The sequence below is a fragment of the Manis pentadactyla genome, chromosome 6 (genome assembly GCF_030020395.1).
Source record: "Manis pentadactyla isolate mManPen7 chromosome 6, mManPen7.hap1, whole genome shotgun sequence".
Lineage (NCBI taxonomy): Eukaryota > Metazoa > Chordata > Mammalia > Pholidota > Manidae > Manis > Manis pentadactyla.
Genome location: NC_080024.1, coordinates 20,577,823 through 20,604,106, shown reverse-complemented (window position 1 = coordinate 20,604,106; position 26,284 = coordinate 20,577,823). Strand labels below are relative to the sequence as shown.

At 36.8% G+C, this 26,284-nt stretch overlaps 1 protein-coding gene and 1 long non-coding RNA gene across 2 annotated transcripts in view; both read right to left on the bottom strand.

Moving 5' to 3' along the window:
• ABCA12 (ATP binding cassette subfamily A member 12) overlaps window positions 1–26,284 on the bottom strand; it is a 151,143-nt gene that overhangs the window by 20,920 nt on the left and 103,939 nt on the right. Inside the window, exons 24-39 of the mRNA XM_036916360.2 lie at window positions 23,071–23,400; window positions 21,907–21,976; window positions 21,683–21,817; window positions 20,641–20,796; window positions 19,541–19,727; window positions 17,232–17,450; window positions 15,845–16,041; window positions 14,757–14,917; window positions 14,028–14,264; window positions 13,510–13,660; window positions 10,997–11,249; window positions 10,401–10,487; window positions 9,531–9,624; window positions 6,625–6,752; window positions 4,620–4,707; window positions 2,800–2,905 (exon numbers count right to left, since the gene is read on the bottom strand). Of these exons, the coding sequence (XP_036772255.2) occupies window positions 2,800–2,905; window positions 4,620–4,707; window positions 6,625–6,752; window positions 9,531–9,624; window positions 10,401–10,487; window positions 10,997–11,249; window positions 13,510–13,660; window positions 14,028–14,264; window positions 14,757–14,917; window positions 15,845–16,041; window positions 17,232–17,450; window positions 19,541–19,727; window positions 20,641–20,796; window positions 21,683–21,817; window positions 21,907–21,976; window positions 23,071–23,400 (2,599 nt within the window). The remainder of the gene's footprint in view (window positions 1–2,799; window positions 2,906–4,619; window positions 4,708–6,624; window positions 6,753–9,530; window positions 9,625–10,400; window positions 10,488–10,996; window positions 11,250–13,509; window positions 13,661–14,027; window positions 14,265–14,756; window positions 14,918–15,844; window positions 16,042–17,231; window positions 17,451–19,540; window positions 19,728–20,640; window positions 20,797–21,682; window positions 21,818–21,906; window positions 21,977–23,070; window positions 23,401–26,284) is intronic.
• Window positions 952–2,793, bottom strand: LOC130684049 (uncharacterized). The gene is made up of 2 exons (XR_008998177.1): window positions 2,490–2,793; window positions 952–2,455 (listed from the first exon to the last, which is right to left on the bottom strand). It is a non-coding gene; the product is annotated as an uncharacterized LOC130684049 (long non-coding RNA).

Genomic DNA, 26,284 nt, shown 5'->3' with positions numbered 1-26,284 from the left:
TGGAGTCGTAAGCTGAGTGAGAACTTTCTCACTCACTGCTCACATACTATATGTTCATTGTATTAGGATATTAAGGCCCTTTCACAGCACCCAAATATAGATTATTCTAAATTTATATTCTCTCCATTAACTTAAATTTATAATTTTTATTAAGTAGAATATGACATACTTAGAGGTTGAATTCTGCAATTGCTATATGTTAAAGAAAAAAATTAAGTAAAACATAGAAGCTAACAATAGTTTGACCTATAATTTGAATCACATAATTAGGGAATGTACTTTTCTTATCTTTTGCATAAATTAATGGTCTCTCTTTTTACTGAGATTCAATGTTCCTTGGGGTCTTTCTTAAACCTTGTTTCTATATTATATTACAGGCAAGGGGAAAACACGTTTATTTCTGCTTTGTATTCAAGAATCAAAAACACTCTATTTCATCAGAGAAATCCTTGCAAATACATTTACTCCATTATGGAAAATTCTACTGAATCAATTGTTTTATACATATCTTTAGCCAGAAGATCAAGTAAATGTATCAGGATTAGGGATCTGTATCAAAATCTTCTCTGTCAGTTCATACAGCATAATAATGTCTTGAGTACAGTGATTAGTCAATTCATGTTTATTAAGTCTAGCTGAATCTTAAAATTTCAACGATTTCCCCTACATACAATATACATTAAGAATAACACATCTTTGGTTGTCTCTACAGTTGTACACCTAAAATGAGATGCTTCCCATTGACCACTGCTACTAACTCAATAAAGGGTAAAAATAAACACTTGCGTGGAGGGAACAAAGTGTCAATATTTTTGGAAAACAGCCTAATTGTATAATATTTGTTAGGGAAAACAAGCAAACCTCTATCCTTTGGGGAAGAAAGAATTTTCATATTAAATTAACCACTAGAGGGAACCACATGAAAATAAGATATTGACCTCGCAAAGGAAAGCTAATTAAGGAATTTTATTAGCATGTTAAAATTCAAACAAAATCAATTTTACAGCCAATGCAAACTCCCAATTCATGTAGAACCCAACAAAGATGCCTTAAAACCGCTAATGTAGTGAGGAGGTGGGGATGGTAGGAGAATTATTTTTAAATTTAAAAAATAAATTTTCTTTTAGGGTCAATATAAAGTTTATGTCCCAGTATTCTTAATTCCTTATACTCGCTGTAACTTAAGAACACAGTGGTGAACTGTGTTGTATACGTGAAACTAACCAAGATTGCATATCAACTACACTTCAATTAAAAAAAAAAGATGTCAGTGAAAAAAATACAGTGGTGGGAGCCACACCGAGCCTGCTGGGATCCGAGTGATTCAAATTGCTTTGGTCTTGGTAAAGAACACTGATAATGAAACCTGAATACATGTTTCAAAAGCTGACCCTTCAAAAGCAGATTGGCTTCTTGTTCTCACCTACCTACCTTTGCTCCCTTTTCCCTACTCATCCTTCAAGTTCTATTCTTTTGTTATCTGTCCCAGCAACACACATCTTTTGCTCTAAATAAAGACACCCTCCCCCAAATCAAGTGCTCAATAGTATCTTAAACCAGGTTACCCTAAACCCACCTGGCTTTAGCCACCATTTAATTGAACTGACTACCTTTGACTAAGCCTCTATTGATGCTCTAGATCTAAGGACTATCTATCAATTTTGTTATTTTCTTCATTGTTCTTCCTGCTAGGAAAATGTCAAGCAGTTGGGACAAAATACTGTTTTCTCTGAAATGGAGACTGAAAAATTCTGTTGCTAGAATGAGTATTTGACTCTACTTTGTTTCTATAAATACCAGAACATCCAACACACACCACTATGCCCAACAACAGGGAGATGAATTAAGGTAGACTTTTACATTTTAAAAAGATATGTTGTGTCTTTTATCCTATTTTACTAGTCTATTTGTTAACCCATTTATTAGGCTGGAGACTCAGTCTCAAACAGCAAGTATGTTACTCAGATTTTCTACATCTTTTATTATTATTATTTTAGGATCAATATGACAAAGTAATCCGAGCAAGCCTTAAAATGACAAAATGGTTTGATGAACAGCCAGTGAATTAGAAAACATAAATCAGTCTCTTTCAAAATCCAAACCCTATTTTTAAAACTATGTGGAGGATTCTTGGGAAATCTAACTCAAGTAGACTTGGCTGAGTCCAGACAAGTATTAGAAAAATGAAGAGGCAGGACTCAGATGGACCTGGGTTAACACCTTGGTTTCAAATCTCACTTCTGAGCCCCAGAGAAATAATAGGGAATGATAATACTTACCCTGAGAGGGTGCTTGTACAGATTAGCAATATTTCATATAAAGCACGTATCATATGCTAAGTGCTCATAATGGTAACAGTTTTTTGGTCAGGTGTAGAACTTTTTAGTTTAAAAGTTTTGTCTTCATGTTCATGTTTATGAACAATATTTGTCAACATTATTTGTAATTCTTTAACCTATGTAATTCTTTAACCTATGTAATGCTTTAACCTATGTCCTAGTAAATAGTTCTAAAATATTTTCCTATGAGATATAGCCAGAGGTGTGAGAACAGAAATAAATGTGAAGTTAGCATTGTTATCCTTACTTGATAAATGAGGAAACTAAATTAAACTGATGTTAAGGGAATTATCTAGAATGTTCCATCTGCTGGTAGTTACTACTTTCAAACTCCTTTTAAAGATCTGTGACTTAGGTACCATAAAATGCCCAACATTGGGAGGAAACGGGATTTAATGCATTTTTACATGCAGACTAGCAAAAGTTGCAAAGTAAGAAGCTTCTGTGTAAGAGACTTTACCGTGTCGGGCAGCATCATACTGGGACATGTTGACCCGCAGAAGAAAATTATTCAAGCTGTTGAGGTAAGCTGGAAGGGAGTGATAGCCTTCTGGATCATACCATACCTATAAATTCCAAAAGAAGGCAATATATTGTATTCAAATACATTAGGCTGTCTTTACATCTGACAGCCTACAGAATTTATATTTAAAATGAATTTTAAAAATAAGTTATTTCCCAATAATTTACTTCATCTTGGAAGATAATGAACAATTTCTGAGTTGTTGACCACAGACCTCTACATTTCCAACTAGAAAAAGGCGGAGTTAAGAAAAACTGTTTTTCTGTTTGATAGCACCAAGTTATTAGTTGTTCCAGATCTTCTCTATAGGCAAAGCTTGAAGTAAGCTGGAGGCATCATTATCTCCATCTCTGTGGCTGGTCTATAGTGACTCTGGGACTAGATTTAAGGCATCCACAATACTAATAATAAAAACAAGTGGCATATAGGCCATGCTGTAGAAAGAAATTAAATACATATGCAAGCATTGTATCCTTAGAAACAGGGTTGACAACCTTGAAATTCACCCACTTTCTTTGCCTAGTTAGCCCACAAGGAAGTTACTTTGCCTTCCATGCCACAAATGGGAACTTAAACTGCTGGGATGCCTCAGTTCAAAAAAACCAGTTGATAATTTTAAATCACATCTGATTTAGAGAGAAATTATTTGATATTAGAATGCTTTTGTCTATGCAGGAATATTTATTCTGTGTATGGAGAGAGGGGGAAAGACACAAGAAGGGTCGCTCAAATTTCTAGCACTACTATTTACTTTCTGTATAAACTTGTGAATATCAGCTATAATAGGCCCAATAACACCTCTCTTGGGATGTTGTGAGGATACAATTAGGTAGCTGTATTACAAGTGATACTAGAGCTGGGCTTAAACTCCTCACTAAATGAACATTAGTTTCTTCACCTCCCTCAAGTCTGTATGTAACTCTTAGTACCAAATGAGAAACACGTGAAGGACAGTTTTAAATTGCTAAGACCACTGTTGATCTTATGGGTAATCTTACATGTGTGATTCTGTGATTCTCACCTTTTTCAAAGCTTAAGTACAGTCTAGAAGAAATTTAAGTCAACAGGACTATTTATCTCCATGAAATTCTATTAAGTTCCCATGTTCTTTAAGAAGAAAGGCTAAACATATACAGCACATACATAAGAAAAAAAGGCACAGAACATCAACATATAACTTAACAAGAAATTATAAAGGGAGAACACCCACTGAACCACCATTCAGGTTGAGAAACAAAAATTGATAGCATACAAACTATCTTCTACCTGACCCTCTGTGTCCTTCCAAATCACAATGCTCTTTCTCTCCCCTAGACAATATGGTTGAGTTTTGCCTACTGTCAAAGTTTATAGTAAATGCAATTACAGTTATGTATTCCTTTTCATTATTGGCTTATTAATAATGTTTGGGAGCTTTTGCCTTCTTGTTGTATGGAGTTGAATTCATTTCCATTGCTGAAAGTTCAGCTGAATGAATATGTAACTATTTATTTGGTCTACTGTAGATGGGTGTTTTTGCTTCTATGAGAAAAAGTACTATGCACATTTTTGTATATGTATCCTGGTCCTTATGTATACATGTTTCCCTAGAGTAAATCCATAGGACTGGAACGACTGTGCTATGGGGTATGCAGTATGCCAAAATGCTTTTCAAACTGATTGTACCCATGTTTTGTTTTTACCTCATGAAAACACTTAAACATTTCAAGTTCACTTTCTCATTTGTATGACATCCTAGAAGAAAGACCGAAATCTACCTTGGCAAGTGTTCTGTTGGCAGGAACTCCTGTTATATCAAAACGAAGGTCGTTAGTCAAAGGCAGCCCAAAACTCCAACCTCCATATCTACATAAAATAATAACATTTATGTTTGTTTTAATGGAGACAGTATTCATAAGTAGATCTAAAAATGTTTAATTGGGAGCTCAACTTTTTTTCCATTAGTAACACGTTTATAGTATGAAACAAATACTGCCTGACAAATACTTTACATTTTTATTGACTCTTTTTATCATATTTTAATCTAAAGTGAACATTATAACTAGAATTCAAAAAATCCTTCTAGACAGTTGCAAATGTGGAGTAATCACTCTAAAAATGACATATTTAACCAATGCCTCCAACTTAACTGGATCATGTACCATCTCAAAAATCTTAATATTTTAACACTTACGTATCTATTTTTTAGGTAATTTAATACTAAGGTGATATACCATCAGTTCTTATCTTTTTTCAAATGGCTCAATTTCTTCAGTTTGCCAAACATAATTCCCTTAGCTTTTCCCTTGATGCTATACATTTTTTCTTCCTGGATGTTTGAGGGTGAGTTGTGTGTATAAAACCTGTGGGTTCATTTTCTCTTAAAAAATGAAATAGGGATTTTAAAAATCCAAGTAATAATTTTAAGAACAGATTAGTTTAAATGTCCCAAACTAGAGTTGGGTTAAAAATATAATGGTGCAGTCACTCTAGAACAATCTTCTTGTGACTATCATCCTAAATGTGATGCTAAAGAGCTATATTTTTGACACATAAAGAACACTACAGCATATTGTTCACTTTTTTAAAAAAGCAGGTTTTAGAGCAATTTGTTTATAATAAATCCCATTTCATTGAAAATATTTACATAAATCACTGACTAGGAAATTTCTGGAAGCATATACAATCAATAGTGGTTATATCTGGATAGCAAAAGACAATTTTTTCTTCTTTTTTGCTTATTTGTAATCACTATTTTACAGTGCATGTTAGTCATTTATGTACATTGAGGAATAAAAGCAAAGAGACAGGAAAAGAGAAAATAGGAGCTAATGGAAGCCTAAAAACTCCCCTCCAGTCATATTTAGGTATAATTGACAAATAAAAACTGTATATATTTAAGGTGTACAGTTTGATATCTTAACATACATATACCTGTGAAATAATTGCCACAATCAAGCTAATTAAAATATCCATCACTTCACATAGTTACCATTTTCTCTGTGTGTGTGTGTTGAAAACTCTTAAAACCTACTCTCTTAGCAAATCTCAAATATACAATACAGTACTGTGAACTACAGTCACATTGCTGTAGATTGGATCTCCAGAATCTATTCATCTTGCATAACTGAAACTTTGTGCCCCTTGGCCAGCATTCTCCCCATTTCCACCTTCCCCCAGGCCCTGGTAACCAGCATTCTACTCTGCTTCTATGAGTTTAACTGTTTTAGCTTCCACATATAGTGAGTTCATGCAGTATTTGTCTTCTGTGTCTGGCTTATTTCACTTAACACAGTGTCCTCCAGACCCATCCATGCTGTTTCAAATGCAAGGCCTACTGACGTCACATCCATGGCAAGTGCTTAGAAGGCATAGGTACAAGCCTGTGGCCATGCTACACATGGACACACTTTATCCACATGAAGACATCATACTTTTAAGTTTTGAGATACTCATATTAAAACTAAAGCCACTTGTCACAAAAAGCCATGCCTTAAAACTCTCCAAGTTGGCATAACCCAAGAAAAAAAAACATACAAATTTAACAATATACTTTTAAGAACTAAAAAAACCCATCCTTTTTCAATTTCCTCAAATGATCATTTTTTTAAAGTCATGACTTATGTTTCAATGTAAATAGCTCTTTAGATAAAAGAGAATTTAACCATGAAAATTATCAATAGAAATTTGCTTCTGTTATTTCAACTTCAGAAGGCAGCTACCATTAAAAGCAGAAAGCAAAGATATGCTAAATTAAATATGTTATAAGCAGAGTATTTTTACCTTTTTTGCGTAAACTCATTAGCAGTTGATATAAGATAATTTTCCAAATGTTGCCCAGTGAGGTTGTAAATTACTTGCGAAGAGTAAGTTCTTCTATGAGGTGGAGAATAGTTAAACTTAGGACATTCCTAAAAAATAAAGTTAAAAATTAAGTTCTTTCTGGCTAACGTTGGGCAAATCAAATGGACAATGTCTAGGAACTTCATTCTCATGATTTGTCTATGACTGCAACTGGTAGAGTCTGTTAAGACTGTCCTCTGACTCTAAAGATCTTTGGAAAGGAAGGCATCTTGCCTATGCCAAGAAATTAGAGCAAACATTTATTATTTATATAAAGCAAATACATGTGTTTTTGAAGCCAAAAAAACACAAGTAAACTAATGTGTGATTTTTCTTTCACTGTACTGACAGGCGTGATATGTTTAGAGAATAACATTAAATATTAAGATGACTCAAAATACACAGGGAAGAAAAAAAATCTTTGCCCCAAGTTGAAAAGATAAGAGTAACAGACATAAGCTCTCAGGGACTGATGGTAGCGTGTGAAAGTGTGTGTTATACTAATTTAAAGGTATAAAATATAGGTGTCAGAGCTCAATTTTATGTATGTCTAAATCTAGATCTAATTTGATCTAATTTAATCTTTATATATACATCTAAAATTATTACATATATATATATTCCATATATATAGATCTGAAATTATTCCAAAATAAAAAGGGTGTATATATATATACATATACATATATATAAAATGCTGAATTTCAATATATATTTGTTGCAAAGTTGCATATACTATATATATTATATTACAGTATAGTATAATATATAACACACAAGTTGCAAAGATAATCAGAGGCCCTGTATGTCCTTCAGCCAGCTGTCCAGATTGTCAGCTTCTTACATTACCATGATACGCTTGTCAAGATTATGTGCACTGTTACCTGACTATTACCCAATCACAGAGCTTCATTTCAACCACTCGTTTTTTATGCATATAAACTTTCTGCGTTTCCTGACCACTTAACTTTTCATTGATGCTTCCCATACTTCACTGTCATATGAAGTTTAGTTTAGGAAAAGCCTAGCACTTTTCCAGTTTTTCCTCCCATCCCTTCACCCAATGCCCCTGAGCCCAAGGCTAGCACAACACGTGTGCACCAAGAGCATAACGTTGCAGGTTGCTCTAGAAAATGAATGCTGAATTTTGTCTTACAAAAACTGTATTGACTAGAAAAACCATTCTATAATGCCAGTAGTTTCACAAATAATTAAAGGGAGATACCCTTATGTACACAGTGTCAATTTTTTAGCTTTAATTTTCTATTAAATCCTACATGCAGAGAAGCACATATATTATAAGCATATGCTTATAATTTGATATTGACAAACTCAACACACTGATGTAGCCAGCAACCACATCAGGAAACAACAATGCCAGTACCCAGAAGGCCCCTCGTCCAGCTTCCTTCCAGTCACTACCACTCCCGAAGTAATGGGCACAGGATAGCTTTGCCTGTTTTTGTATTTCATATACATGGAATTGTATCTTATGTGCTCTCTCGTATTTGGCTTTTTTCACCCATCATTTGTTTGTGAGAATCTTCCATATGATGTGCAGTTGCAGATCAATCATTCCCATTTTGTTGTATATAGAATTCCATTGTAAAAATATATTACACTGATTTATTCACACTACTGTTGGTGGGGATTTGGGTGGCTATTACAAATAGTTTTGTATGAATATTCTAGTTAGTATGTGTCTCTTGGTGAAACTATTCACATTTCTGATGGGTATATAATAGGAACAGAATTGCTGCTCCCACAGGCTATGTACATCTTCAGCATTAGTAGATACTGTCAAACACTTTCAAAACTGTTTACACAAATGCAGATTCCCGTCAGCAGAATGTAAGATAGAAATTTTTGTATCCACTGTTTAATTAGTAAAGTTTATCTAGACTCTAATTTTAAATAGTAAGCTAGTTGGCTTTTAGTTGTGAACTAAAGAAAATACATGAAGAGTTTCAGAAATTAGATTAGTTGAGGGTTTAGAAAAATCCTTGAACATTGGGTAAGACTAGTAGTAAAATATGCAAGGATTCCAAAAGATGATTGTTGGATCCCAGCTTTTATTGTTAGTGGCTTTCTTGCATGGGACCACAAAAATAGGTTGCATTTACGGAAAAGATTTTCATTCAAAAATACTGTACCAAGAAAGTTCAGGATATAATCTTATGACACTTTGAAGAGAATATTGCTAGATTCCTCCCCTATGGGGAAGTAAGTTGACAGCATAGCAACTCTCAGAAACTTAATAGTGACTTCTTTTCTTCAACAATATTTAATTTCCCCAGTGAATTTGGTTTTCTTAAAAGTATATTGACTTGATAGGCCTGGAAAACTAAGGTGTGTATTTGTGGAATACAAACAGGGTAAGTGACGGTTGCACAATCTTTTCTGTTCCTTTCAGGACATGGATTTTCCTTGCATGCTGGAGGTGTTGCTTAGAGACATATGGAGTTCTGTTCTGTACTTACACATCACTGACTTCCCAGCTGACTACAAAAGTAGCCTCTCACTGTGTTTTCAAATATGACAATTATGTCATGTGAAACATAGAGCTTTCTGGTTAGAACTGAATTGAGACCAAAGATTCATTTTCAGTTGATTTCCTCAAAGTCTGTCTTAGAATTACCTACTCGGAAATTTGTCCTGCGATGGATTTACAATAGCGACCCGAAGTTCAAAGGCAATATTTTTGAGCTGTCCAGATTCACATTTCTGAGCTACTAGCTTCCACAAAATGAAATTATATTGAATTTTGGGTAACCTAGATAGATCTTCCAAGTTTTGATATTTATACCTTTTTTTCCCTACTTTACTGAAACTGAATTCCATCTTACCTGGATATCCTCTGAGCAGGAGCAAACACCAAAATTAGTGATAGGTTCTCCATTTGTGGTCCATTTTTCCAGGCTGTCTATGCTTAAACACTTTCTGCAAGTAAAAATGATATTCAAGAGAGGTATATGTGTGTTCTCATGTTTATGTATGAGGGTATAAGGAAATATTTGGTGTTAAATTCAAGTGTATAGTTCTAGGTACAGTGTATTAGTTTTTCGTAACTTGAATATCCATTGCACTACCATTTTCAAGTAATCTGATATTTTATGCAGGATTGAGGGAGAACACTATTGATTAAACAAAGCCCATGGAGTTGCCTTAATGTAGCAGGATGAGACCTTTTGATCTCTCTCTTCTTTGCTCTTTTTATCCTCTCCTCTGACAGAAAGGGGATACTTTAGAAAAGTAATGCATCAATGTCAAGTTTACACCTGCTGTGTACTATCTTGGAAGTCTGAAAAAGCAATAATACGAAGTGCAAAAACATGAGAATTGGAGTCAGAAGACATATTTTAGCTTTAGCTTGTAACAACATAGTACCTAGATTTCTTTAGACAAGTATCTTAGTTCATACGAGATGCAGTCTCTTCATCTTAAAAATGAGGTTAATAATTAATAGGGCTGTTGTGATTGTTAAGTGAAAATATGTACCCAAAAGGGCTTTACAAATTATGTAGCCCCTAATGCTCAGGATTACACTATAGCACAGCCACAGGATGAACTAAAGGATATATATAAAATCTGCTGAACACAGATTTCTATCGGAGTGCTGCCCTCCTCCAGCACTCATCCCTATATGCACACATACACGCACACACCTTAACCAGAATGTTGGGAAAAAAAAAAGAACAAGGACAAGAACCACTTACGAGTCATTGGTGTTCAAACACATGTTGTCAATGCCAGGAAAGGCCCACATGGCGGAGGCCAGGGCTTCTGTGCTTGGGTCCGAATTCCTGTAATATTAAAGGAGACAAATACATGATGTTCTTTTAGTCTCCCATATTAAACTCACGCTTATGAAAAATTTGACTATTTGTCTGTCGTGTTATTCTCCTAATTGTCTCATGCATTTAATGATCACCTACTATGGATATAGCATTATATTATACAGAATTCCAACACTACCATTCAATATTTGTGAGACCAATACAAAGTTATTTGCTGCATGTTACAACCAATTGGGAAGTGACACCTAACCTGGCTATCTTGATTAAAATCTAGCCATTAAAATAAAGATCTACTATAGCTTTATTTTTAGACAAGCACAAAAACTCCTAAAAAGCTATTTGTCGGGGACAGGCTTGTCATGTCACAATAAATCAAACTGCCCATTCCTTTGGCAGAATCAGGTACTGTGGCTCTTAAGCTCTTTATTCCCCAGCATTCCCTGGCATTCACTTGGGATCAGCAGCACCCAGGAGGCATGATAGCAGTGTCTTTCAGTTAAAGGAGAGAAACTTACGCATAGAAGGTTGTCTGTTCAGAGGTACCATAAAGAGATGGGGAGATCTGGATCTCCGGATAACTGTTGCTGGAATCCCTCAGTGTGCCAAGGCCCATGGCAGTGGTCACAAAGACGATGGGGAGGATGACCTGCGCCACGAGGCCTTTCCAGTTGCGGCGTGTGTGATGGAACCTCTTTATGAGGATAGCCAGTATCTTCTTCAGAAGCAGCCCCACACCAGCCAACCTCTCTCCTCTCGTCAGGATTTTGTCTGATGGAGAAAAAGACATTTGAGATGGTTCTGGGAAATCCAGATAAATCAAGTGATAATGTCACTTCAAAAACTATGGATGGGTGATATAATGCGATGTAGTAGGAAAAACTTGTTTTCTGAAGATTTGGATTTGAGGTTCAGCCCTACATTGATTTGGGCCTGAGCCTCTGCATCTCATAAAGCTATAAGGGAAAATGCTTTGACAATTATAAGTCACTATACATAAAATATTATTCATCATATACTTAGTAATTTTAAATGTCAAAGTGAGATATTTAGAATTTTATAAATGAATATTGTCCCTAATCCCCAAAGTCTCAATGCAGACTTAGGATATGTTATTAAATACCAATACTCAAGAAATAGCTTCTTTGAAGAGACTGAATTCAAATAAGATAAGAGAAACCAAAACATCAGGCTAGTCTAAAAACTCATTCCTTTTGTGGTAACAGTGATTCTAAGTCTAAGTGTGAGTCCAATGAATTCACCTCAAATGTGGGAAAAGGAAAATGTTCTCCTCCAAAGTATGATTCTAATTTAAACACTTATTCATTACTTCTCTTTTGAAATTTGGACTAATTACATGGTGTATCAAAACTCCATTTTTGCCAATGGAGTCACAAAAAAAGAACTCACTGGTAAAAATGTCTACCCTGCCCCACCCTAAAAACTGCTCTTCAGGTGCTAAGAAAAACTTCAGGGCTTCTGAGAGTAAGAACAGCTGTGGGGGCCATAAACTGTGGCTCCCTCATAGTGCTCTTACAACTGGTAATTTCAGCAGCCCCCTCTAAAAATATGTTCAAATATAACATTCTTTCCAAATGCCTGTTGCCAAGCCCTTCTTTACATGTGATAAGATGACAGTATTCACCAACTCTGTGGATATTTTTAATTCTCCATCACAAATTATACAGCGCAAAAATCATCATCTTCATTTAGCTGATAAGGAAAAATACAAAGCTGCTTAATTTAAAATGAATTCCAATTAAACAGAATGAACAAGTTTAAATGCAAACTCATATCTCTGCAAAGGGGAATTGGAGATGGAGCTGAATATTTTAAGTTAATTAGTATGCTTTTCTGTTTCTTGAAAAATTACATGTGGATAACTTACAGGTGTACCAAATGGAGCAAATGTGTTTCCTAAAAGATAATGTCAATGAAGGGAACATTTTGACTGAAGAATAGTTTCAAATTATGAGACAAATGCAGATGCAAATACGTAACATTTACTTCCTGAAGCAGATGACCACTTTATCATCAAAGTCCTCACTTCCATGGACTCAACAATTATATTTCCCAAAAGATAATAAATGAGGAATATGGTAGAGGACAAATGAAACTCCTAAGTTCCAGAATTATACAAACAACAGAGATGATCTTTCCTGAGTTTTAGAGTCAGGCAAATATTTAATTTTAAAATTCTGTTCCTGGAGATTTTTCCCAAGTTAAGCACACTGTTGAAGAGACTACTCCATAATTTATATATCATTTTACTATATGCTTCCTTAAATAAACAGTGTTTCCAGAGGTATAAATTAACAGACAGAAATAAAATAAAAGAGGATAAAAGGTATTTTGAAAGGAGCCCAATTTCTTAGTCATGTGAAGAAACATGATTTCTCAAACATCTCTTGTGTGTGGAATTGGGGGAAATACTAGTAATTATAGGTTCATAGCCATCAAGTCCAACTTCATCAATTCTGAGACCCTCCCCCAAAGCATTTGACCAGAGCCTTAATTTTCTCAACATCTGAATTGTTCAGCAAAGGAGGAAGGTTAGAGATGTTTTCCAATGAGGTCCCATTAAGCGTGATGACTCTTTTATTCTTTTTAACTTTTTTTGATGACTATTACCTCAACTTGAACATGTCTAATAACAGCAAGAGAAGGACCTCACATGGTACCTTTGTCCATTGTTGGACGGCACCAATTACAAGGACTTAACTTGCTGAACGCAAATCTGAAATTGTGGTATGTTACATCTTGGAAACGACTTCTGATGGGCAGAAGGCATGTCATCACCACCCTGACAAGGAAGTTCTTTCACATGCTTTGTAATATTTTTGAGATAGAGAATTCAATATGGTTTAATAAATATTACATATATTAAAACAAGAAAGCTTATATTTCTTTAGTGTTTCTGAATTTAGAAAGAAATTTTAAAGCTGAATTAAAAAAATTAAAATCTATCCTGTGACTTTCTTATTTACGCCATTTATTGAAATTAAGTAAAATATGCACATTAGATTCATACCATCTCTGTCCGTGAAATTGCTGCTGCTCACAGATAAATCATCGGGAGTTGAGATGCCGTTGGTACTAGAATTTCCATTTTTCTTTTGTGTCAAGTGTTCAAGACTCATATCACTATTTTTCTGTGACTCTTTGGTCAAGTTCAGAAAGACCTAGAAAGAGAAGCCAGCACACTTCAGTGACATAAAACACGTCTTTCCTAGTTTCTAAGCTCATTTTGATTTTGAATTTTTATCATATTAATTGAGACAAATAAGTGACTTTAAGTGAATATTTTGGGGAGTGCCTTTCCATGAACACTTTTGTATGTAAAAGATACATGTTCTCTAAGTGGAGCAACATGTTAGTTCTCAGAAGTCAGTCTTCTATAAGAAGTGTATTGAGATAATTTTAAGATTTTTCAAATTTTGTGAAATGCATATTTTAAAATATTTTTTTTAATATAAAGCTGTACATATTCATTTTAAGGGAACAGCAAGTTATATCAGCTTTAAGAAAAAAGGGAACATCCAGACGTACCTCTTCCACAGTGGTATCTGAAATGCCGTAGCAGCCGATGCTGAGGTCACTCAGGCCGTAGTCCAGCGCTCTCAGCAGCGACAGATAGGCCCCTGACACCTTGGTGCTGAACGGGGGGAGCACATAAACGAGTTCGCCCCCGATGTCCTCCTTGAGGTAGGCTTCAGGGAGGTGGGACTGGATCATGGCTGTCACGGCCATCGTGTCACATACTGCACTTGCTTTTAGATTTGGACTCTGGGGACAAATCGGAAGTTAAATACTCGCTCGTCTCCACCCTGTAGCGCCCAGGGGCCCTCAGCAGAGGCCGCCAAAGACTTGAGTCAGATCGCACATCACCTCCCTGGGGGCTCTGTGGCCCACCTGGGGTCCCGTACAGCTGTCTACATGTCACTATTCGGCTGGCTCCCCTCTTGCACCTTGCCCTGCCCCCTCGCCAACCCCATCACCAACCACCCCCCGTCTCGCTGGCTCTACTCCCGCAGTCTCTCCCTGTCAGAGTGCTCCGGGTGCAGCCCGCCCCTCCTCAGGGCCTTTGCAACTGTCGTGAGGTGAGGCCAGAAACCTGGGTTTGACCAAGACGTCCAGGTGATCTGATACTCAAGTTTGAGGAACATGAACCTAACACATTAATAATGAGTCTTAGCAGCTGGAGGGATTCTGCCTCCATAAATTCAACTAAAATTAATTCATGACCCCATAATGAGGCATATTTTGTCTCCTACACACCTTCTTCTTGGTGAGGGTGAGGTGATAGCCATCCCCAAATGCCTCCTTGAGGTAAAACGGGGACCCGCAGCAGCGCAGCCCCCCCTGCTCCAGGAAGGCGATGCGGTCACTCAGCACCTCGGCCTCGTCCAAGTGGTGCGTTGACAGGATGATTGTTCTGGCTTGAAAAAGCAGAGGAGAACAACTGAGAATGAAAACCGAAGGTACGGGTCCCAAGATACGCGGAGTCAGCACAAGTGAATCCTGTGCTCGAGGAGAAGTCAGGCTTGATGAGCTACCTGAAAATCTGGCCGGGAAGAGCTGCCAAAATGAGCAGAGAGAAGTTCAGAAGGGGCATTCCGACATGGGCGGGGTGTTTGTTTATTTCCATTTGCTCCCTCCTTATTTAGCTCATGATTTTTTTTAGGCAAGAAAGAAGATGTATTTGGAGAACACAGGGAACTCAAGAATAAGCAGAGACTAGAGTAGCTGGACTTCCCAAAAGGCTGGAGCCAGCAACTGGTAAGACGCGAGACGTAAGCCGGCAGCAAGTGAGTGTTATGCTGTGAGGCTAACTGTTCACCCTTTACAGCGTGGGCACCGCGAGGTCCTCCCCACCTGCCAGTTTGTTCCTTCATCTTCATTTCCACTCTCTCTCTCTCTCTCTCCTTGCTTCACTATGAAGAAGCAGTAATTTTAGACTTTTTGAATATTCCTCTCTGATTAATCCACTCCACTCTGATTGCTCCTTTGTTTCACATCCTGTTAGCACTTATTTAGTCTGTTTTCAGTTTATTTTCGTTTGTGTATGTTCGGTATCTCTAATTAGATTCTAAGCTCCTCTAGGCAGAATTTGGAACTTACATGGGATTTCATGCTCTCAAAAAGGCCAGTTAAGTGCTCCACTCACAGTGGGCACTACAGAGATATTAACTAATTGACCCATAAATTTAGCTGAGAGAAGACAGAGGTTGGGAAAATAGAGAGCCCATCTGAGACTTTTTTTTTTTATAATAATATAAGCCAAAAAGCCTTGACCTTGCTTGTGTGCACCCCAGAGGGCAAAACTACAACAGTTGGGTGAAAACATTGTAAGAAGGTGCTCATACCCGTTTTGTTCTTGGATATAACATCCCATATACTTCGGCGAGAACATGGGTCAACTCCAGTGGATGGTTCATCCAAAATTACCACCCTCGATCCACCAATAAGAGCTATGGATATGGATAACTTCCTCTTCATTCCTCCTGACAGAGTTCCAACTCTCTTATGACGATGGCTATACAATCCAGTTTCTTTTAAAGTCCTTCAACAATAGGAATGGTGGTTAGTTTTTTACAGATAGAATATTCATATATTGGAAAAACACAAGAAGCACCCTGAATGATAGGTGTTCACTAAGCAACCATGTGCTCAGCTAGGTACAAGAAACTGTGAGGATTCATGATATAGTTTTCCACTATTTATCATCCAGTTGGAGGTACAAAAGTAATACTCAGAAACAGCATAACCAAATATATGGCTCATTATCTTAGTCACTTGACAAATACGTACAGAGTCTGCCTATTGTGCCAGACCATATTTTAGGTGCAGGGGAAAAGCAGTGAGTAGATAATGTTCCTGCCCATAAGGAGATTATGTTCTGGCATGTGTATGTATCAAGAAGGTTGAAGAGGAAATTCAGATGATAAACATACAAGTAAGTTTATATCTGGCAGGTGGTGATAAGATGCAATAAAAAATAACTAAACCACACTACATTAGATAAGGAGTGCCTGCGGCATGCCATTTTAGCCATCTATTTCATGTATGGTGGTCCCCTTGGAGAAGGTGACATTTGAGCAGAGACCAGAAGTGGAGAGGTAAGTCCGTTGACTTTCTGGGGAAGGCTACCCCAAGTAGAGGGAACAGTAAGTGAGAGACCCTGCCGCTGGAACAGACCTACCTTAATTCAGTGTGCACTGGGGCTAATGTGCCTAGAATAGAGTGAATGGGACAATTGGAAGGAAATAAAATCAGCAGTGAGACTGGGGGCAGATCACGCAGGGCTGCTGGGCCTTGGTGATGACATTACCAGTTTCACACTGAGTGTGACGGAAAGGCATTAGAATGTCTCCATGGGTGACATATCTGATCTGTCTGATCTCTAGTTTAAAAAGGTCAAAAGGTCATTGTGGCTTCTCTTTGAAGAATAGACTGTATAAGGAGAGAAGAAGCCAGGAGTCCAGTTAGGAGGAGTCCTGTATAAATAGCCACGGAGATTAGAAACAGGATTTGGCACAATGTGGGAGCCAGAGACGAGAGGTCAACAGTTCCAACATAGTAAATGGCAGAGGAAGATAATCACAGGAAATGTATACAATACCAGTTATTTTTGGTAGAAAAACTCAAAACCAATAGTTTTGTGAGAAGATATATTCTACTGGTGCCGTGACCACAGCCTGCAGTCCTTGAGAGGAATTACCAATGCATGTTCTCATTCCTGCCATAACGGACCTTTTTACTTCCTCGTGCAGCTGCTTTTTAGTCCAGTGAGGAACCTTGATGGAGCCATATAAGAGAAGGTGCTCCTTGGTAGTGAGGTAACTGAACAGGACGTCGTGCTGCATGCAGACACCCATACTCTTCCGTACTGTGTGCAGGTCAGTTTTGATATCTTTTCCATAAACAAAGATGGTACCTGTTGAGGCCCCAAACAGCCCCGTCAACATGGAGCTGGAAAGGAACACGTGATAAATTAGTTGTGAATCAAGAATTTAAGCTTGTTTTAGGGTTAAAAATATCTCAACTGTTAGCAAAAAATTTTACAGTGTGTCCCATTAGGCATGGTAAAACTATGAAATAAAATGGTATTAAACAGGAATAAAAATAAATATTACTTGCAAGTTTTTAATAACTTATAAGTGTTGCATTAACACTGCACAGTGATGATGGTGAGATGGTGGTGGCAATAATGACAGTAACACTGCACTCTTTAAAAGCAGGTCACTCTGTCCTTGAGCAAACTTCCCTGACATTGGGCAGTTTCGTATCTCTAGCCCAGACTTCATGACTCAGTTCCAGCCTTGCTCTAGATACATTAAAGAGACAATGCCACTTCTCCATGAGAAGCCTTACAGAATCCTCAGATGTGATGTGTTTAAAACTTACTCATGATCTTTTGACTTCAAATCTGTGCCCTTACTAATATTACCTCTTTCAACATATAACAAATCTATATACTGGTTGCACAAGCCTGGATGGAATCCAGGAGTTGTTTTTGCATGCTCCTCTGTCTTAGTTTCCTAGCTCCCCCCAAATCTCTGCATTTTCCCAGCCACCAACCCCACTGGCCTACCGACTGCCCCAGGCCCCTGACTGTTTCCCACAACCCTGGTCATCTTCAGTCCATTTTCTGCATCATGACTACAGTATTCCCTATCTTATTAGATAATTCTTCACCTTCCAGGTGGTTAGCAAATTGGGCCATTATTTAATATCCATCTTTTTCAATAAAATGCAAGCTCCATGAGGTTGGGGAAAGGTCCTACTTTCTCACCACTATCTCTCAGCACCTAATTAGTGCCTTGCACATAATAGACTATTAAATGACTATTGTGGAGTAAATAGGGAATTGACATAATTTGTAATTCTTTACCATAAAAAACACTGAAATACAAATAATATACTTCATTCTTTATATTCAGAAGAATAAAATGGTGAGTTTCTCAGCTAACATTCAAAAGCCTTCTCTGTCCCTTTTGTTCATTGGACTCTTAATGCCGATTAGAAATCTTGCTGTTTAAGCACTTTATTCTCACCAGAAAGCCAACTCTGAAATTAAACAGGTCATATAAATGAGAGAGGCTGCATGTTCACTCATTTCATGACCTTCTTTTGTCCCCTTTTATTTACTAAAAAGAAAAAAATTAATCTGAATATGCTTTGGCAGTCATTGAGCATGATGATATCATGATGATACTAAAAAAGATACCCAGCAACTGACAGCTGTCCTCAAATAAGGGCGAGAGCACCAACAGCATCTTAGAGCTGACCACCAGCCAACTGACAAGTGGAGGTGAGTCACAAAAAAATTCAAAAGAATGTCACTTTAAAAACATTTAAATCTCTTGTCCATTTGGACACAGGAAAATGCTAGTTAAGTGAAGAGTGACAAAGAACAGCCCATGTACTACTCCTGGCCTTTTTGACTGGTATCTGATAACTGGTAATTCTTCTGTTTCTTTATGAATCAAAGCAAGGGTTCCTGGCAATGGAGTGGCTGGGGCTTAGTGTGTTCATACCAGAGGTGTGTAAACTGACACTTACACATGGGCCAGAATAGAAATGAAAATGAATGAAACATACTGGGCATATGAGGCAGTACAGATTGGTGGGAACAAGGAGTGAACCAGAAAGTAGGTGCTCCCTTTCAGAGAATAGTCACTAATAAATCCTGACCAATTGTCCCTACGATAGACTGTGGACTTGATGTTGCCAGATATCCTATTACCTATGAGATGTCAAGAATATTTATTATTATTAGAAAATTCTGCCATTTAAAAATATTGCCACTAAATTAGGAGTTTTAAGAAGTACTGAGCCAAAATAAACCAGTACAGTGGACCAAATGAACCTGTCTGGTGGGCCTGATCTGGCCTTTGGGCTCATGGTTTGTGACCTCTGATTTAGACTCCATTCTACAGTATACAAGTTCAGCTATCTAAATCCATTCAGGAGATGTAATACCTTTACTTTTTATGACAGTGGTAGGGAAATATTAAGTAATAAACTTTCATGACAACACATGTTGGAAAGTAACATACATTGTAGTGGTTTTCCCAGCTCCATTGGGTCCCAGCAATGAGGTAATATGCCCTTCATAAAAGTTCAGGTTGAGGTTATCAACAGCAATTTTTGAGCCATAGATCTTTGTGACCCCATGCAGGGCAACCCCAACTGTAAGATCTTTGGGTTCAGGCTCAATGTTGGAGGGAAACATGTATTCAGGACCTGGAGAGAAATCAAGAGAAGAGTTGTAAGCTCACAAATAAGGAAACTGCAGCTAGAGTTAGATTTACTCTTAATTAAAAATTGAAGACTATAACAATATAACCCTTTAAGTGAAAAATAGTTCTGGAAACAAATGATCTATTATAGACTTCAGCCTCCCTCTCACTTGGTTAGCAAATGAATGAGAGTGGGAAACCACATTCTGTATGATTCTATAATCATATCACCCTTCTCTATCAGAAAAGAGTAGTCTTAGGATACAATATGATAATAATGAATTTTCCTTTATTGAAAAGATCTCAAACATTCAAAAGACAAGTCTAAGTCTTGGTCCTTTATTGGACAACTTATGTAATAAATGTCTACAAGATATGATTTTACAGTGACAAAGCTAGCTCAGATCTGTGGTTTATAAGATCCAGTTCATTAATCACTATCTAAATCTCCCTCTGGCATCACAAAATGACCTCAAGTATGGGTCGCCCTACCTCAAAAAGATGACACTATTCACCCAATGTCAGTCAGACCTGAGCTTTAAACTCTCTATCCAGTGTTGTCGATGGGTTATAGTAAATTATCCATACCTGTTACTTGGTAACTCCTTATGATGAGTGACAGACGGCTGGAGTTAGAGGTGTAGACTGTGGCCAAGGAACAAAACTTTTCTCTGTGTGAATCTAACTGGATCACAAAGGGACCTGCTGTCTTGGCCTAATTAGTACCATATGCTGACCAGCTGAGCTAATGAGCCCAGAAACAGCCACAGTTTAATCTCCAAAAGAGTCCAAACACATATGTGTAGACATATTTATGCATGACTAAAAGGATGATAGTTTTGCCATTTAGAAAAGCGTAATTAAAATCACTAGTCATGTAAATTGTATATCACTTCCAGTGCTTGTTGTGGACCTACTTGTCTTACTGGCAGATGGGTTGGTGTTCTGCATCATGATATTAGTAAACATAAGGCCGTTGCCTTTCTCATGCTTCAAGTCTGCACATCCCATTCGCTCCTTCCAATAGGAAGGAAGGATTGGAAAATACCACGGAGCTGCCATACCATATGTACCTGTAATAAAAATGTGTTAGGAAAAGTAACTATTGTTTGGTTGTTAAGATTAAGCACAAGAAGATAACAGAATACTATACATGGTTCAGGAAGTATTTTCAAGTTTTTGATACTACATAAAACTAAAGAGCAGTCTCAGTTTACAAAGTAAAAAAGATAGGCTTTCTTTTATTCTTTTTTTAAATAGCTTCATTGAGGTACTAATTATATATCATAAAACTTACCCACTGTTAAGTGCAGTCAGATAATTTTTAATATATACGTAAAGTAGTGCAATCATCCACACAATCCACATATTAGAACAATACTATAACTCCAACCAATTTTTTCATGCCCATGTATAAATAATCTCTGCTTCCACTGCAAGTCACCAACCATCATGGATTTGCTCATATTTCTACATTTTTGCCTTTCATAAAAATTTTATAAAGAAATGGAATAATACTCTTTTATTTATTCAGAGCATAGAAAAATGTACAAATATAAATAAGGCTTGGTGGAAAATCTCAAGCTTGTTAGAAGTGATAACCACTTGAGACTTAGGAGAGGGAACCCAACTAGTCTTTTTACATTAGAATTTGGATAATTACCCTTAGAATTAGGAGATTTGGTTTTTGCCTTATAATATTTTATAAACCTATTTGAAGACTGGATTCCATATTCCATGCTTCCTATTCACCCCACGTTTAAAGGAACAGCAGAGAAGGAAATCACCAGTGCCACATCTCATCCTGGAAAATGCTGTAGAGTTTTGGGATTTAAGGCCTCTTTTGTTGTTTGTTTTTGAGACTATATATGGCAAATCAGATATTAGAAAACATTTGTAATTTGATTTATAATGATGACAACCCTAAAAAGCATGTATCTGTAATAAGCACGTTCATACCTGGGAAGACGTTCCTGATGTACCAAGCAATAAGGAAATAAATGAAAGTGTCAGCTAGGATTAGACAGCAGAGCCAACCAAACGAGGTGGTGTCACCATGAACTGGGGAACTGTACATATTTTCCCACTGAAGACCTAAAAAAGTGAACCCATATATTTATTCCTCTGTGAGACAATTAGCAGTTGTGAAAGCTAAAATCCCGTGTTAAAGACAGTGAACCTACCAATGCCCTGCTCCTCATATCTGGCGATGTACTGACTTGCATAACTAAATGCTGTTGGGGACAGCAGGCTCTGCAAAGAGAACAAACAGCCATGATAGTAGTTCTTGTAGATTTCATACATTTCACCCAGAAGGATTAAAACATACTGAAAACTTTGGACGTAGGTAAAGTTGACACAAACTCTCAAAGCATATTTAAAAATACAGTGCTCACTAGCACACCACAACTCTGAAAGAAGAGGAGAGAAAATAGGAAACAAAAATCAGGGAAAATTATAACTTGGGAAATATTTGTTGAAAGTCCCAAATATATATCTAAATTTATGAGGCATTCAGCAATTTTAGATAATTATAGGGTACTGCAATGTTAAGACTAAAATCAAATGAAATGTTCAGGGCCATTGTTACTTCTACTTCATAAATTGATTTCATGTAGCATAAGTATTTGAATGAATATATACTAAAATATCAATTGATTGAATACTTTTAATGCAACAAATTAAAAATGTCAATGTTGTTTAAATCCAAAGTAAGTCACTGGTAAATGAAAGTTATTTATCACTTCCTATTTCCATACACAGTAAAGTTTTAATATGACTTTGTCAATGATGAGACTTACTTTGCTTTCCAAATTTCAAAGTCAGTCATCTTAATGCTCTCATTAAAATTCTTAAAAGTGATATAGTACCTTTGAATGGAAAAGGTGGACAAGAACTCAAAACTGATTATATGCTCTTAGTGCATTTATCTTTATGCCTGTAAGTAATATTGCATGTCATGAAGACCATGAGAATTATTCACATGAGAATAATTCCAGTAACAGAGGCTCTAAGACAGTTAAGGAATTGGACCAGAGAGAAGTTAGAATTCTCGACAATTTTTAAAATGTAATATATTACATTTTAACTGTTCTTTATTCAGAAACCATTTCTTAACAGCATCACATATTAAGGTTTTAGAAACTGTGGGGGAAGTTTCCTTTTAACAGTCTTATGCTTATATGGTATACAACAATGTAGGAGAAATGATCCTTAGGACAGTTAAGCTTATTTTGTAATCATTGAACTTTTAAATTTGGATGAATATAATTTCAGTTTGAGTTTGCAAACATCATAGGGTCCATTCTTCTAACATACTAGCCATTCAGCTGTGACAGTTAACTCACCATGAATACTTTTACTATATAGCTCAACTCATCGTCAACTGTAACCAGAACAATAAATGGAAAAAAGGCAATAACGTAGATGAGGCTTCCAATCAGAGCTGCAATGTTGGTGTTGTTGAAAAAGACACTGATGAGATAACTCATGGCAATAACTGAGAAGCTGTAGTCCGAAAAATACAGGAACAAAATGAACCCGTTTGTTTTAGGAAGAATATTGCCAAACTTGAGTATAATGATAAGGATGATGATGGTAACCAGCAAAAATCCAACACTTTCTATAAGCCAGGCAAAAAAGTGGCTGCAGGAGTTCACACCCATCATCTTCATGTACTGTAAAAAGGAAGAAGGGTTAGCTGCTTCTTATGCTGATATACTCTTAAGTAACAATTATTCCTGTACTATATGCGCAAATGCTGTAAGACTTCATATATATGGAACTAGGCTTCCTACTGACTTTTGTAAGTCAAGTATTTGCCCATGCTGGTATAACCATTTATACCAGCTCATCTTAGTTTACATGCCTTCAGAGTACCCCTGTATAATGAATGATTTGGACAGTGAGGTGCTTTTTCTTTTTTTTTTTTCAATTCTATTTTATAGCTGGTATCTAACTGATGTCTCCAGACTAAACTAGTTAGAATTGATCATCAAAATTTATGGTAGCCCCTGCAGAATTTTACAACATGAATTTGACATTTGCACAGGCATGAATATTTCAAGCTGGTGAAAAACCATGGTTTATTTCAAATTCAATGTAAGGAAGGAGATAATAAAACTCCACTTTTTTTTCTCTTTTAACCAAACCTTAATGAATGACACAATCAGTATTCTTGTTCCGGAGAGAAACAGAATAGACCTGACTCCTAAGAATTTAAAACTTGGAAACTTTGAAGGGAGAATTTCTGCCTTTTGCCACAGGTTCCTCATCTTTAAAATCACTGGCAATCGAGGTCAGGGTTGTCATCTTTGTTTTCCAAAAAGATGTTCATGCACCCAAAATGAAATCATGTATCTGAGATTATCTTTCCCTTTCTCTCAAATGACTGTCTTTCATAACTCAGTGATATCTCTAGAGGCCAGGGTATTCCACCATTACAAAAGCAGACAGGCATGGTGTGTTTGCTCTTTAATGCAAAACGATTAGGAAAGATTTAAAGTCTCCTGGACTTCTGTTGTCTTGAATTTGGTGATATAGTGTCCTAAGGAAGAACTTGGATATCCTGGTTTCTAGTTTTAACAAGTAATGATTAACGTTAAGCTTACAAATCCAATATTCCATTAAGAGCAAAAGAAATGCTCTTCATAACAGCTTCATAACTGGGTAGTTTTTGTAAAATCAAGGCTTTTCAATGCCCTCCCCCTCTGAACCTAATTTGTCTAAGAAAAAAACACATAGAGAATGAGCCAAATCTTTTTCCCTACCAGCAAAATAGTGAATGTTACTTTCTGTCTTTGCAACTTACCACATTTTGATAACTCTGCTGCTCCTGTTATTACCATGGCAACTGCTACCTGTCTGCCAACAGTCTAAACTGTGGGCCTCGAGCTAATCACCACTGAGAAAAAGCCAGTGACTCTTCCTCTTCACTTTGCCTCTCCCTCATCCTTTTCTCCTCCTACTGCTTCTCTCCTCCCAGGCCCTATCACCCTTTTCAGTAAAGACTCAACCTGTGTTTCCAGAGGAATGGAAGTGTGGGTCAAAGTAAAAAAAATCAGCACAGGGCAAAGATTCACTATGGAAGGTTTCCTCCAATTGCCACATATCTATCACTGAAAACAAAATTACACTTAGGTGTGTAAAAGACCTCACAGATCTTATTGCAGCTTTCCCTGTACCTCAATCCATCTGAGAAAATTACTGTGTCATGTTTGATGATGGCATTTCAGAGATATTCACCTATTCAAGTATGATCATATGTTCACTCTTTTTATTTGCCTTTCCTGCTATTTGTATTTGAGGTTTTGGCTGAGTTTATGCCTATTTCAATATAATTTAATGGTAAGGTATACTCCAAAGCTGACATACACCACCTAATTACATGTGGCCTATACAAAATATACGTCCTTCCCAGTAGCAATACATATCCACAGGAGACAGTGTCAATATATTTCACAAGGTGGATATAAAGTTCCTAGGACACTATCAAGGACATGAAATGAAGCTGACTTTATGTGTATAAATATGTTTTCCTTTCCTGACAATTGATAGCTGCAGTATAAAACATTCTCATCTATCTAGAAAATTCGCCATCCACAGCCTTGTTAAAAGGTAATTTGGCAATCCTGAAGACCAGTATTGAAGCTGTTTATCATTGTATTTTTGAAACTTTCAAGACTCAAGATGAGATTTCTATTCCCAAGAGTTGGTGAAAGTTGGAGACTGATCATTGGTTTTGAATGGTATTGAAACAAGTTGGGTGTTTCCAAAAGTATTCACTACTTAATATTCTACCATGAAATTTCAGTATTTAATGCTGTGAGAACAGCTGTTATTCATAAAGAAAAAGAGCAGTGAGAGCATGTAAGTCACCCATAAATCCAGATTCACTGTCAACCTCATTATAACAAACAAAAGCAAACTTGCTGATGGATGGTGGCCCACAGAGAATGGCTGGCTGTACTTTCCTGGATGTTGTTAGCTCCTCTCCAGAGTGACAGGTGTCAGGTGACACCTCAGTAATCAGTCACATGTCTCAAGCCTCCCAAACCTGCTGAGAGCAGATCATCAATGTGTGATAACCCTCTGCACAGTGGTCAAAGTCTGTCCCAGTTTATGGCAGAAAACAATGAAAAGAAAGAGATTCTGTAAGATGTTGGATAAATGTGTTGCCACATTCAAGAGAAGCTTATGCACAGGGATTGATATTAATGCTGTCAGGAAAAGAAATCATAAATATTTATATATTTACTTGACAGAAATGTCTTCATTCAACTTAACAAGAATGCCAACCACTAATTTATAAGGAGTAGCAACATTTCTACTTCAGTTTAAAAATTTTCTTAACAGTAGATAAATATTTTTTTTAGTAAGATATGAAGGATATTGTGATCATTACTTGGAATGTTTCAAATTGCCACTAGTGGGATGGATAGTGGATATCAAGAAGGCACAAAAACTCTCTAAAGTGAAGCACCAAAGAACTAAAAACCCTTGCTTAATTCTTGGTAACATTGCTGTAGACCACAGATATTTCAGGTTACCTGTTTGAACTGA